Source organism: Stegostoma tigrinum, chromosome 16 (genome assembly GCF_030684315.1).
Source record: "Stegostoma tigrinum isolate sSteTig4 chromosome 16, sSteTig4.hap1, whole genome shotgun sequence".
Lineage (NCBI taxonomy): Eukaryota > Metazoa > Chordata > Chondrichthyes > Orectolobiformes > Stegostomatidae > Stegostoma > Stegostoma tigrinum.
The window spans coordinates 67,606,703-67,620,272 of record NC_081369.1 but is presented as its reverse complement, the minus strand read 5'-3'; the positions used below and the strand labels follow the sequence as shown (position 1 = coordinate 67,620,272).

General features: G+C 42.4%; 1 protein-coding gene across 1 annotated transcript in view; it reads right to left on the bottom strand.

Annotated features, from left to right (window-relative positions):
• utp4 (UTP4 small subunit processome component) overlaps positions 1 to 13,570 on the bottom strand; it is a 45,554-nt gene that overhangs the window by 18,827 nt on the left and 13,157 nt on the right. The window contains exons 4-7 of the mRNA XM_059651825.1: positions 10,613 to 10,702; positions 1,818 to 2,029; positions 1,507 to 1,678; positions 1,331 to 1,422 (exon numbers count right to left, since the gene is read on the bottom strand). Coding sequence (XP_059507808.1) covers positions 1,331 to 1,422; positions 1,507 to 1,678; positions 1,818 to 2,029; positions 10,613 to 10,702 — 566 coding nt within the window. The remainder of the gene's footprint in view (positions 1 to 1,330; positions 1,423 to 1,506; positions 1,679 to 1,817; positions 2,030 to 10,612; positions 10,703 to 13,570) is intronic.

The following is a 13,570-nucleotide window of genomic DNA, read 5'->3' as shown; positions in this document are numbered from 1 at the left end:
TGTGACCAATGATGTTCCACAGGGATCCTTGTAGGGATTACTGTTGTTTGTGATTTACATAAATGATCTGGAGGAAGATATAGATGGCCTGATTAGCAAGTTTGCAGATGACACTAAGATTGGTGGAGTAGCAGATAGTGATGGGGGCTGTCGGAGAATGCAACTGAATATAGATGGATTGGAGAGTTGGGCGGGGAAATGGCAGATGGAGTTCAATCCAGGCAAATGCAAGGTGATGAATTTTGGAAGATCCAATTCAAGAGTGAACTATACGGTAAATGGAAAAGCCCTGGGGAAAACTGATGCACAGAGAGATCGAGGTGCTCAGGTCCACCGAACCCTGGAAGTGACAATGCAGGTCTATAGTGGTCAAGATGGCATACGGCACGCTTTCATTCATCAGACAGGGTATTGGAGTACAAGAGTTGGCAGGTCATGTTACAGCTGTATCGGACTTTGGTTTGGATGCTTTGGAGAGAGTGCAGCTGAGGTTCACCAGGATGTTGCCTGGTATGGAGGGTTCTAGCTATGAAGAAAGGTTGAGTAGATTAGGATTATTTTCATTAGAAAGATGGAGATTGAGGGGGGGCCTGATTGAGGTCTACAAAATCATGACAGGTATAGATAGGGTGGATAGCAAGATGCTTTTTCCCCCCAGAGTGGGGGACTCAATTACTAGGGGTCATGAGTTCAAAGTGAGAGGGGAAAAGTCTAAGAGAGATATATGTGGAAAGTTCTTTATGCAGAGGATAGTGGGTGCCTGGAACGCGTTGCCAGCGGAGGTGGTAGAGACGGGCACAATAGCGTCATTTAAGTATCTAGACAGTTACACGAATGGGCAGGGAGCAGATACACATCCTTGGAAAATAGATGACAGGTTGAGACAGAGGATCTGGATCGGCGCAGGCTTGGGGGGCCAAAGGGCTTGTTCCTGTGCTGTAATTTTCTTTGTTCTTTGTTTTATTTTGCTAATTGAGTATGTTACTTTATCGAAGGCCTTCTGATTTAGGCAATATCCACTGCACTTAGGTTGGTCAAGCATGGTCCAGCTTTTCCAAATCTATAACATTTTTTAAGTAACTCAAACCTCTTCAAGCACCTGTTCTTTTACCCCAAATGTTTCTAAAACTTTATCCATCAACTATCCACAGCTGATGATAAACTGACCAGCCTGTACCTATCAGCATTTGTACAGGTGCTCATTACTACAGCTTTCCAATCCCCCTGCCTGTACAGCAGAGTACAAATGTGAATTCCACTTCTTGATCAGTGTGGCAGAGTAAGAAAGTGCAGATAGAAAAAGCCCACAGCAGCTGCATTAAGCTCTTACATGTGGGAAGAGGATTTTGCGGAGAGCAGCTTCGTATGACTTGGTTTCCACACGCTCCATCAGGGGACGAATGACAAGCTGGGCATCCAAACCTTATGCAAAAGAAAGGAAGAAAGGAGTTGAGATAAAAGTTCCACTGCATAGCTCTTCTAAGAGAAAAGATTTGATCCACTCACCACCCGAGACAAGAGCAGACTTGGTATGAATAACAGCCCGCACATCATGGGAATGATGTTTAAAAGTCTTCGTACGAACCCACTGAGTATCAGCAACTCCTGACTTTAGTGCAATCAGCTGAAATTGGACCACAGTTCCCTCAGAGGTTCCAGCAACAATGCTGTCTTCAGCCTGCAGAGAGCAAAATCCCCATCAGAGTGCAGAAAACAGCTTGCCACTGAGTGGAATGTGACAGTGGACAGGTGTTAAAAGTGAGTCAGCTGTCACTGGAACAGTGACACAGACTGACAGTCCGAAGGTCTACTCTCACCTTGTTCACTGAAAGTGTCAACACATCACATTTAGTGACTGGGTGCGTTTTCAGCAGAGTTCCTGTCTTCCAATCCCAGAACTGCACTTTCCCTGCTGAATCAGCACTCACAATAGAATAATTGCTGAGAAAACAGAGACTCCATACCACACATTCTAGATTGCGCGAAACTGTATCACCACGATCCACAAAAATACGACGGGTGCAGCGACCTGGAGAGAAAGGGAATAATGAACTGGCATGAATGCAGAAATCTGGAAAAACCAAGATTCAGTTAAATGCCACAGTATGAAGCACAGGCCCAGAGCAAAAAAAAAATAGCAAACCCAAAAACAGAGAGATCCAACTTTTAAAATAAACTATTTAGTTTGGCTCCCAGTAAAGCTGAGTTGGTTTGAGTGTACCTTGTCTTTCTACAGTTTCAACATGAGACAGAAAGAACCAAAAGGAAGAAAGAAAGAGAAGGGAAGGAGATAGCAATGTAATCCAGAACCCTTTCTAAACAACACACTGCTGTAATTCACTCAGCATTTCTGAAAACTATGACTATTACCACAGAGAAGAACAAGCAGTGCAGCACATGGGAACACCACCATTGCCAAGTCACAAATCATCCCATTTTGGATACATACATTATTTTTTCCACTGGGGCAAGCATGCAATAGCTTGAGAGGATTTTCCAGTGTGAATAATATTCTGGATATTCCTCATAATCTGGCTCTTAAATCATGAAGTGAGGTAAAGGGAAAGGGTGATATTTCTGACTGAAGCAGGCACACAAGTGTATGAAACACTCAGGAATTTTCTTGCGTCTTCTATACAAAAAGAAATGCCGCTGACAACATTTTACACTAGTCTGAGCAACATTACAGTCTCAAATCATTTCAGAATGCACACAGCTACTGACTTGGAACAAGGATCAGTTCCTCAGTGAGGATGTTGGAGAGATCATTGTGACTTTGGAAAAAGTTGCCCATTCAAGCGATTTCAGAGAATTTTAAGACCACATTGTGGGTAGATTTGTGAGCATTTTAAAAAGCAAAGGCATTCACGGTATCAGTGATAATGGGAACTGCAGATGCTGGAGAATCCAAGACAACAAAGTGTGGAGCTGGATGAACACAGCAAGCCAAGCAGCATCTTAGGAGCACAAAAGCTGACATTTCGGGAAGGGTCTAGGCCTGAAACGTCAGCTTTTGTGCTCCTGAGATGCTGCTTGGCCTGCTGTGTTCATCCAGCTCCACACTTTGTTATCTGGCATTCACGGTATGTTGCTGACAACGCCAAAATGGACTTTCAACAACCCTTGTTTGTATAATGACTTAACTGGGAAGACAACACGGATAATTGAGCCTCACTGTTCCACAACGTGGAACTGTATAACTACATTAAACCCCACTGAGACCACCAAAATGACCAAGTTGCCTGACTGCTATTGAGGATTAAAGCAACTCATGTCACATTGCTCCAGGAGCAACAATAAAAATCCTAATTTTTGTGACACATGACCTTAATGGGAACAATGAAAAAGAAAGACTATCTAATTTATGAAATTTATATATCCTCTCAAAACCGCAAATACAATGTTGATTATAACAGACATTAGACACAGTTTAACACATATAGTATGGCTGCACAAAGATTATAGATGGAGTAAACAAAATTCCAAAGGACAGAAGTCCAGAGCACAAGGGAGAAATTTTATTTCTCAGAGTCCTTTGCATTTCAGGAATGATAACACTCTGTTGTCTGTGGGATGACTGTTGTTATTTTATGGTCAGTTGGAATCAAATCTTCTTTCATTCAGAGTTCTTTCTTTTCCTATACTATATTCTTGCCATTTTGAAATAAATGCTTAACATTTCACTTGCCTTCCTAACCACGAACTGAAACTGCATGTTAACCTCAAGGAAATCCTGAACGAGGACTCCCAAGTCCATTTGCGCTTCAGATTTCCAAAGTCTTTCCCTATTTAGAAAAAAAGTCCACTCCTCTATTCTTCCTACCAACATGTATAACTTTAAACTTTGCCAAAAACTGTATTCCATCTGCCACTACCTTGCCCACTCACCGAGCATGCTCAAGGCCTTCTGCAACCTTCCCGCTTCCTCTACAATACCTATCCGTCCACCTACCTTTGTGTTATCTGCAAACTTAGAAACAATGCCCTCAGTTCCTTTGTCCAGATCATTAACATATAATGTGAATAGGTGTTAGTATGTTGTCAGGGGGCTAGATTTTTATGAAATTAGATCTGACACACACCTACATGCAACTTAAATTGGAAGATGAGTCAATGTCTATTTGACTATTAATATCTACATGGATCTTTTTCAGTTTCATTGCGTCCCTTCTGGTCGTTCTCCAACCCTTGGAATACTCCAATGGATGACGACCTGAACTTTTTAAGGCAAGGAGTAGTGTATTATGTAGATTTCTTTTATTCTTACACAGGATGTATTGTATCTAGTAAGGCTGGATTTTTGGTTCATTCCCAACTGCCTTTGAGCTGAGTGGCTCTCCAGACAATTAAGAGTCAACCACATTGGTCTGGAGTCACATGTAGGCAGACCAGCTACATATGGCAGATTTCTTTCCGTCAGGAAAGCTCATGAACCACGTGAATTTTCACGACAATTGCCCGTAGACTAGCTTTGTTATTCCAGACTTTAACGAATTTGAACTTCACCATCCACCATGGTGACCATTCAGACAGGAAAACATAGAACATAGAACATTACAGCACAGTACAGGCCCTTCGGCCCTTGATGTTGTGCCGACCTGTCATACCGATCTCAAGCCCATCTAACCTACACTATTCCATGTACGTCCATATGCTTATCCAATGACGTCTTAAATGGACCTAAAGTTGGCGAATCTACTACCGTTGCAGGCAAACCACCTCTGACATCAATCCTACATATTTCACCCCTCAATTTAAAGCTATGCCCCCTCGTGCTCGCCATCACTATCCTAGGAAAAAGGCGCTCCCTATCCACCCTATCTAACCCTCTGATTATTTTATACGTTGCAATTAAGTCACCTCTCAACCTTCTCTCTAATGAAAACAGCCTCAAGTCCCTCAGCCTTTCCTCGTAAGACCTTCCCTCCATACCAGGCAACATCCTAGTAAATCTCCTCTGCACCATGTCCAAAGCTTCCACATCCTTCTTATAATGCGGTGATGAGGGTCGAGCTGTGGATGTGGTGTATATGGACTTCAGTAAGGCATTTGATAAGGTTCCCCATGGTAGGCTCATTCAGAAGGTCAGGAGGAATGGGATACAGGGGAACTTAGCTGCTTGGATACAGAATTGGCTGGCCAACAGAAGACAGCGAGTGGTAGTAGAAGGAAAATATTCTGCCTGGAAGTCAGTGGTGAGTGGAGTTCCACAGGGCTCTGTCCTTGGGCCTCTACTGTTTGTAATTTTTATTAATGACTTGGACGAGGGAATTGAAGGATGGGTCAGCAAGTTTGCAGACGACACAAAGGTCGGAGGTGTCGTTGACAGTATAGAGGGCTGTTGTAGGCTGCAGCGGGACATTGACAGGATGCAGAGATGGGCTGAGAGGTGGCAGATGGAGTTCAACCTGGATAAATGCGAGGTGATGCATTTTGGAAGGTCGAATTTGAAAGCTGAGTACAGGATTAAGGATAGGATTCTTGGAAGTGTGGACGAACAGAGGGATCTTGGTGTGCAGATACATAGATCCCTTAAAATGGCCACCCAAGTGGACAGGGTTGTTAAGAAAGCATATGGTGTTTTGGCTTTCATTAACAGGGGGATTGAGTTTAAGAGTCGTGAGATCTTGTTGCAGCTCTATAAAACTTTGGTTAGACCGCACTTGGAATACTGCGTCCAGTTCTGGGGGCCCTATTATAGGAAAGATGTGGATGCTTTGGAGAGGGTTCAGAGGAGGTTTACCAGGATGCTGCCTGGACTGGAGGGCTTATCTTATGAAGAGAGGTTGACTGAGCTCGGTCTCTTTTCATTGGAGAAAAGGAGGAGGAGAGGGGACCTAATTGAGGTATACAAGATAATGAGAGGCATAGATAGAGTTGATAGCCAGAGACTATTTCCCAGGGCAGAAATGGCTAGCACGAGGGGTCATAGTTTTAAGCTGGTTGGTGGAAAGTATAGAGGGGATGTCAGAGGCAGGTTCTTTACGCAGAGAGTTGTGAGAGCATGGAATGCGATGCCAGCAGTAGTTGTGGAAGCAAGGTCATTGGGGTCATTTAAGAGACTGCTGGACATGTATATGGTCACAGAAATTTGAGGGTGCATACATGAGGATCAATGGTCGGCACAACATTGTGGGCTGAAGGGCCTGTTCTGTGCTGTACTGTTCTATGTTCTATGTGTCAATTAAGTCACATCTCAACCATCTTCTCTTGAATGAAAACAGCGTCAAGTCCCTCAGCCTTTCCTCGTAAGACCTTTCCTCCATACCAGGCAACATCCTAGTAAATCTCCTCTGCACCCTTTCCAAAACTTCCACATCCTTCCCATAAATGCGGTGACCAGAACTGTGCGCAATACTCCAAGTGCGGCTGCACCTGAGTTTTGTACAGCTTCACCATAACCTCTTGGTTCCGGAACTCACTCCCTCTATTAATAAAAGCTAAAACACTGTATGCCTTCTTAACAGCCCTATCAACCTGGATGGCAACTTTCAAGGATCTGTGTACATGGACACCGAGATCTCTCTGCTCATCTACACTACTAAGAATCTTACCATTAGCCCAGTACTTTGCCTTCTGGTTGCTCCTACCAAAGTGTATCACCTCACACTTGTCTGCATTAAACTTCACTTGCCACCTCTCAGCCCAGCTCTGCAGCTTATCTATGTCTCTCTGCAACCTACAGCATCCTTCGTCACTATCCACAACTCCACCGACCTTGGTGTTGTCTTGCAATTTACTAACCCATCCTTCTACGCCCTCATCCAGGTCATTTATAAAAATGACAAACAGCAGTGGACCCAACACCGACTCTTGCGGTACACTACTAGTAACTGGTCTCCAGGATGAACATTTCCCATCAACTATCACCCTCAGTCTTCTTTCAGCAAGCCAATTTCCGATCCAAACTGCTATATCTCCCACAATTCCATTCCTCCACATTTTGTACAATAGCCTATTGTGGGGAACCTTATCGAATGCCTTGCTGAAATCCAAATACACCACATCAACCGGTTTACTCTCATCTACCTGTTTGGTCACCTTCTCAAAGAACTGAGGCATGACCTTCCCTTCACAAAACCGTGCTGACTATCCCTAATCAATTTATTCTTTTCTAGATGATTATAAATCCTTTCCCTTATAACCTTTCCAACACTTTACCAACAACTGAGGTAAGGCTCACTGGTCTATAATTACCAGGGCTGTCTCTTCTCCCCTTCTTGAACAGGGGAACCACATTTGCTATCTTCCAGTCATCTGGCACTATTCCTGTAGACAATGACGAGTTAAAGATCAATGCCAAAGGCTCGGCAATCTCCTGCCTGGCTTCCCAGAGGATCCTAGGATAAATCCCATCCGGCCCAGGGGACTTATCTATCTTCACCCTCTGAAGGATTTCTAACACCTCTTCCTTGTGAACCTCAATCCCACCTCCAGTAGCCTGTATCTCAGTATTCTCCTCAACAACATTGTCGTTTTCTAGAGTGAATACTGTTGAAAAATATTCATTTAGCGCTTCCCCTATCTCATCTGACTCCACACACAACTTACCACTACTATCCTTGATTGGGCCTAATCTTACTTTCGTCATTCTTTTATTCCTTAAATACCTATAGAAAGCCTTAGGGTTTACCCTGATCCTATCCGTCAACAACTTGACATGTCTCCTCCTGGCTCTTCTGAGCTCTCTCTTTAGGTCTTTCCTGGCTACCTCGCTGCCCTCAAGCGCCCTAACTGAGCCTTCACATCTCATCCTAACATAAGCCGTCTTCCTCTTGACCAGAGATTACACCTCCTTTGTAAACCATGACTCCCATGCTCTACAGCTTCCTCCCTGCCTGACAGGTACATACTTATCTAGGTCACACAGGAGCTTTTCCTTGAATAAACTCCACATTTCTAATGTGGCCATCCCCTGCAGTTCCCCATTCTATGCTCCCTAAATCTTGCCTAATCTCATCATAATTGCCTTTCTCCCAGCTATAACTCTTGCCCAGTGGTATACACCTATCCCTTTCCATCACTAAAGTAAACATAACAGAATTGTGATCGCTATCACCAAAGTGCTCACCTACTTCCAAATCTAACACCTGGCCAGGCTCATTACCCAGTACCAAATCTAATGTGGCTTTGCCCCTTGTTGGCCAATCTACATACTGTGTCAGGAAGCCCTCCTGCACACACTGGACAAAAACTGACCCATCTATCGTACTCAAACTATAGTGTTCCCAGTCAATATTTGGAAAGTTGAAGTCCCCTATGACAACTACCCTATCTCTCTCACTCCTATCGAGAATCACCTTTGCTATTCTTTCCTCTACATCTTTGGAACTATTCGGAGGCCTATAGAAAACTCCCAGCAGGGTGACCTCTCCTTTCCTGTTTCTAACCTCAGCCCATACTACCTCTGTTGACGAGTCCCCAAACATCCTTTCTGCAACTGTAATACTGTCCTTGACCAACAACGCCGCACCTCCCCCTCTTACCATCTTCTCTGCTCTTACTGAAACATCTAAATCCCGGAACCTGCAACAACCATTCCTGTCCCTGCTCTATCCATGTCTCCGAAATGGCCACAACATCGAATTCCCAGGTACTAACCCATGCTACAAGTTCACCCACCTTATTCCGGACGCTCCTGGCATTGAATTGGACACACTTCAAACCAACTTCTACCTTGCCGGTGCCATCTTGCGTCCCTGAAACTTTATTTCGGACCTCCCTACTCTCAAACTTTTCTGTACTCGAACTACAATTTTGGTTCCCATCCCTCTGCTGAATTAGTTTAAAAACCAACCGAATAGCCTTAGCAAACGTCCCCCCCCCAGGATATCGGTACCCCTCTGGTTCAGGTGAAGACCATCTTGCTTGTAGAGGACCCACCTACCCCAGAAAGAGCCCCAATTATCCAAGAATCCAAAACCCTCCCTCCTGCACCATCCCTGTAGCCATGTGTTCAACTCCTCTCTCTCCCTATTCCTCGCCTCACTAGCATGTGGCACGGCCAACAAACCAGAGACAACAACTCTGTTCGTCCTTGCTCTCAGCTTCCATCCTAGCTCCCTGAATTTCTGCCTTAAATCCCCATCTCTCTTCCTACCTATGTCAAAAGTAGAGTTTGTGAGAAAGAATTCAAACGTGAAATGCTTAAAATTATTTTGAGCATTTGGTCACAGGGTAGAGAGAGGTGGGTTACATCCACCAAGGTTTAAGCAACAAGAAATGCCCCACACCTTTGGAATATTTCTAATCTATTTTGAATCCAGTGAATTGTCACGGTAAATTCATCGCAAATTCGACAAATGAATTCATTCAATGAATGCAATACTTGAAAAAAATGTGGCAAAGCATTCAAATTGTTAACAAGTGAATTGGAAGATGGTACAATGCTTTTACATTATGATGAATACTTAAAGACTAAGCTAGAACATGATACCTCTCAATATGGAAAATATGCTGTGATCTGTCATTTATTTGATAATGCTGAAGAGACACCAAATGCATTTGTCTCACAAACCCTCAGCATCAACGAGTGGATGTGTGCTCAGACAAAGCATTAAGCAGTGTCTTTGAGTTTTGGAGTAAAAGGTTTTCATCAACAATTCTATGGTCACATTCATGAAACATTCATGCTATTTTGAGTCCAATGGCCCTGGTACCCACTTCAGCTATATCCTGAATGCAGAGAAGGGCTTTGATTTTGTTTGCTCATAAGAACAACATTAGGAATGGATGACCAGAAGACTATTGCCAGACTAACATGATGTCCAGATCACCATTCCACATTCAATGTTGAACCCAAAAGTAAGAATACATTTTTCTTCTCACAGCAGATGACATTGAGTGGAACAGTTTGTCAGGAGTGTATGACTATATTACAAATGAATTTAGAAATCAGGAAACTTTTACCTGGGAGAATGAGTTGTCAGTAGATAAAAGTGTACAAGGGCTGAACATTTGCAAATGCCAGGTAAGCAAATCACTTCATTCTACACTTTTAGTTGTGACTTGACAAATAGGGCTTTGCCCATATTCTTCCATTTTATAATTATACTATGGAGCTGTGTCATCTCATATCATCTGTGCATAATGCGTATTTGTTTGGGATTGGGGGATATAGTTTAAATCTGCTCAATAACTTAATAACCATTTGCCACTTGTTTAAAAATAAGTTTGGACCGGAAAAATTAACTCTGCTTTCTCTTCACACATGCTGCCAGATCTGCTGCATTTCTTCAGCTATTTTTGTTTTTGCAGAAACCTGTTTAACATCTCTTTTGTTCCAGATAGTATTAATAAAAGTAATAAAGAAAAACAATAACTATTTTTGTGATTAAATAACATATGAATTTCTGGTAGTTTGTAGAGAATTGGAGCCTGATTTTCTGACCATCTTCACAGAGTGGTAACAGTTAATTAATTTCATAAATAAATGAAAAACAAGAGATGTATACAAGTTGTATGACTTTTTAATGCTTGTGTAACATTAATTAGAAGAAAGCAATAGCACCCTCTTGTTGTACATATTATGTCAGCTAGTTTGTTCTGCGCAACTTGCCACTTCCATATGCTGACATCTTTATCTGAGCTGCAAAGATATTGCCAAACTTACCAGACTTCACATCAAAAACTCTGATAACATCGAGCGATCCTGTCGCAATCATCGTACCTGACTTGTGCCAAGCCAAAGAAAGTACACGACCTGCCAGACAGAGAAGGGAAGTCCATTAAACTTTACTACTGCTAACTCAACAAGTTTTATGGTACAGGGAGAAGCTGTCACATTCTGTGAATAATATCAACTCTTTGAAAGAGTCACTTAATAGCGAGTTTTGAGAAGATTTGTAGCTCAGGTTGATGTTCTGGATGTGAGTTTGCTCACTGAGCTGGAAGGTTCATTTTCAGACGTTGCGTCACCGTTCTAGGTAACATCATCAGTGAGCCTCCGATGAAGCGCTGGCGTTATGTCCCGCTTTCTATTTATCTGTTTAGGTTTCCTTGGGTTGGTGATGTCATTTCCTGCGTTGGTGATGTCATTTCCTGTTCTTTTTCTCAGGGGGTGGTAGATTGGCTCCAAGTCAATGTGTTTGTTGATGGAGTTCCGGTTGGAATGCTATGCTTCTAATCTACCACCCCCTGAGAAAAAGAACAGGAAATGACATCACCAACTCAAGGAAACCTAACCAGATAAATAGAAAGCGGGACATAACACCAGCGCTTCGTCAGAGGCTCACTGATGATGTTACCTAGAATGGTGACGAAACGTCTGAAAACTAAACTTCCAGCTCAGCGAGCAAACTCATATCCAGAGTCACTTAATGAATTACTTCTCTGTGCTTTCCCACAGCCCTGCAATTCTTTAGTCAGAGGTCTACAGCACTTAACAGCTCATCTAACTAGCAAGAATATCTCCGCACCAATTACCACCCACCAAATTTTGGTATCAACCCTCCTATATTCAAGTCTAAATCATTTATATAAAACCATAAACAACAAGGGCCTCAACACCGATCCCTGCAGAATCCCATTGAGCATAGGCTTCCAGGCACAAACACATCACTCAACCAGCACCCTCTGCTTCTTGCCATTCATCTAACTCGGTGTCCAATTTGTCAAAATTCTCAAAAAAGTTAACCATTGGTCTGATATGACCTCCCCATATCGACTCCATGCTGACTGTTCTTGATTAATTCTGTCCATCAAAATTGCTTCCAATCGTTGCCTCACCAATGAGGTTAGACCGATGGCCTGTAGTTTTCTGATGGTTTCTAGTTTATCATTTGCTCCCTTCTTGAATAATGGCATCACATTGGCTCTCCTCCAGTCCTGTGGCACCTCTCCTGTGGCCAGAGAGGAACTGAAAATTACTGCCAGCACATCCTTTGCTTCAGTGAACAATCTGAGATACACTTTATCTAGTGTGGAGATTGGTCTACATTTAAGCATGTCAGACCATCATCTCTGTTGATACTAATTTCTTTAAGTAGGAGAATGAGGTTGAGAAAGATATCAGCCACGATCGAATGGTAGAGCAGACAAGATGTGCTGAATGGTCTAATTCTGTTCTTATATCTTACAGTCTTACTCTTTCACCTTGATTTCTATATCTACATTGTCCTTCTTATGAGTGAACACTGACACAACACATCCATTTAGAATGCCATCCATGTCCTCTGGTTCCATGCACAGGTTACCACTGTGATTCTTAATTGGTCCTACTTTCTCTCTCATTATCTTTTTACCCTTAATGCCAATTAGTTGTCTAAACATGATTTCCCTTTAACAAAACTATGTTAACTCTACATCGTTATTTTGAACTTTTTTTTAAACTACTTGCGATGCAAACTTTGCCAGTAGCTTTTAACACTTTCACTGCGTTAAACTAACTTGCCCATAGTTTCCTCAATAGGGTTAGCGTTTCCCATTCTCCCGATTCCCTTACGAATCAAGAACCTAACTATCGCTGTCTTAAATATAATCAATGAATTCCACAGTCTTCTGCAATAATGAGCTCCACAGATTCACTACCCTCTGGCTGAAGAAATTCCTCCTGAATGCATTTCTAAAAAGGTTATCCATTCACTTTGATGCTGTGCTTTTGTCTCCTTCCCTTCTTGAAAAATTGAGTTACATTTGCAATTTTTCAGTCTGAAGGGACTTTCCTCAAATCTAGGGATTTTTGGAAAGTTAAAAACAAAGCTTCAATTATCTCACTAGCCACTCCATTTAAGAACCTATTAGTCCATTAAAACTCAGGAATGAACTGGAGTTGTGGGCTCACAATCTGCTGATTATAATTTTAGTGAGGTCCTCCTTCCCTTCTATTTTCTGACCTGATGCTAATTATGGGATGCTACTAGTATCCTCTATACTGAAAAAATTTTAATCAATTCATCCCTAGGTTCTCTGCTTCTGCAAATAGTATAAACTTACATTGTATTGTCTTGTCTCATTCTTGCTTCCAAAATGCATCATGTGGCTCCTCTCTACATTAAAATTCATTTGCCATGTGACTACTCATTTCAGTAGTGTGTACAAAGTTACTCTTTTTATTCATTCACAGCATGGAAGTTAGTGAACTTGATGTATTGCTACAACAATCTGGTTCTTTCACCATTGTTATCACTGATAAGAAGCTTTTTATTTGAACTGACTATTTATTTATGGAACTGACTTTCGATTTTGCAGCTGTTGGGTGGGATTCAAACTTCTGTCTCCTGACCTGGTTGAGGTCAGGACTCCAAATTGACAACTTAACTACAATATATTGTTCAACGGGAGAGAGGGGGGGGAGAGGGGGGGAGAGGGGCACTGTTGAAGCTTTTTGTCTTGCACTCATCAGGACAGTACCGCAAGAACACCAAACCTCAAAACGTACCAAAATACATATCGATTACTCGGGGGCAACTTGCTTCTTGCAACGTGACCAAAAGGCTGGGATAATTGTTTCCTGGTGCACTCTCCATGGCAACACCTTGACCAAGTACACTTACCAATCAAATAGTACCCATGTTTCTCCTTGAGATTTGGTATTTTTGTGATTCTGTCCAGGTGAATGTCAGACAAAAAT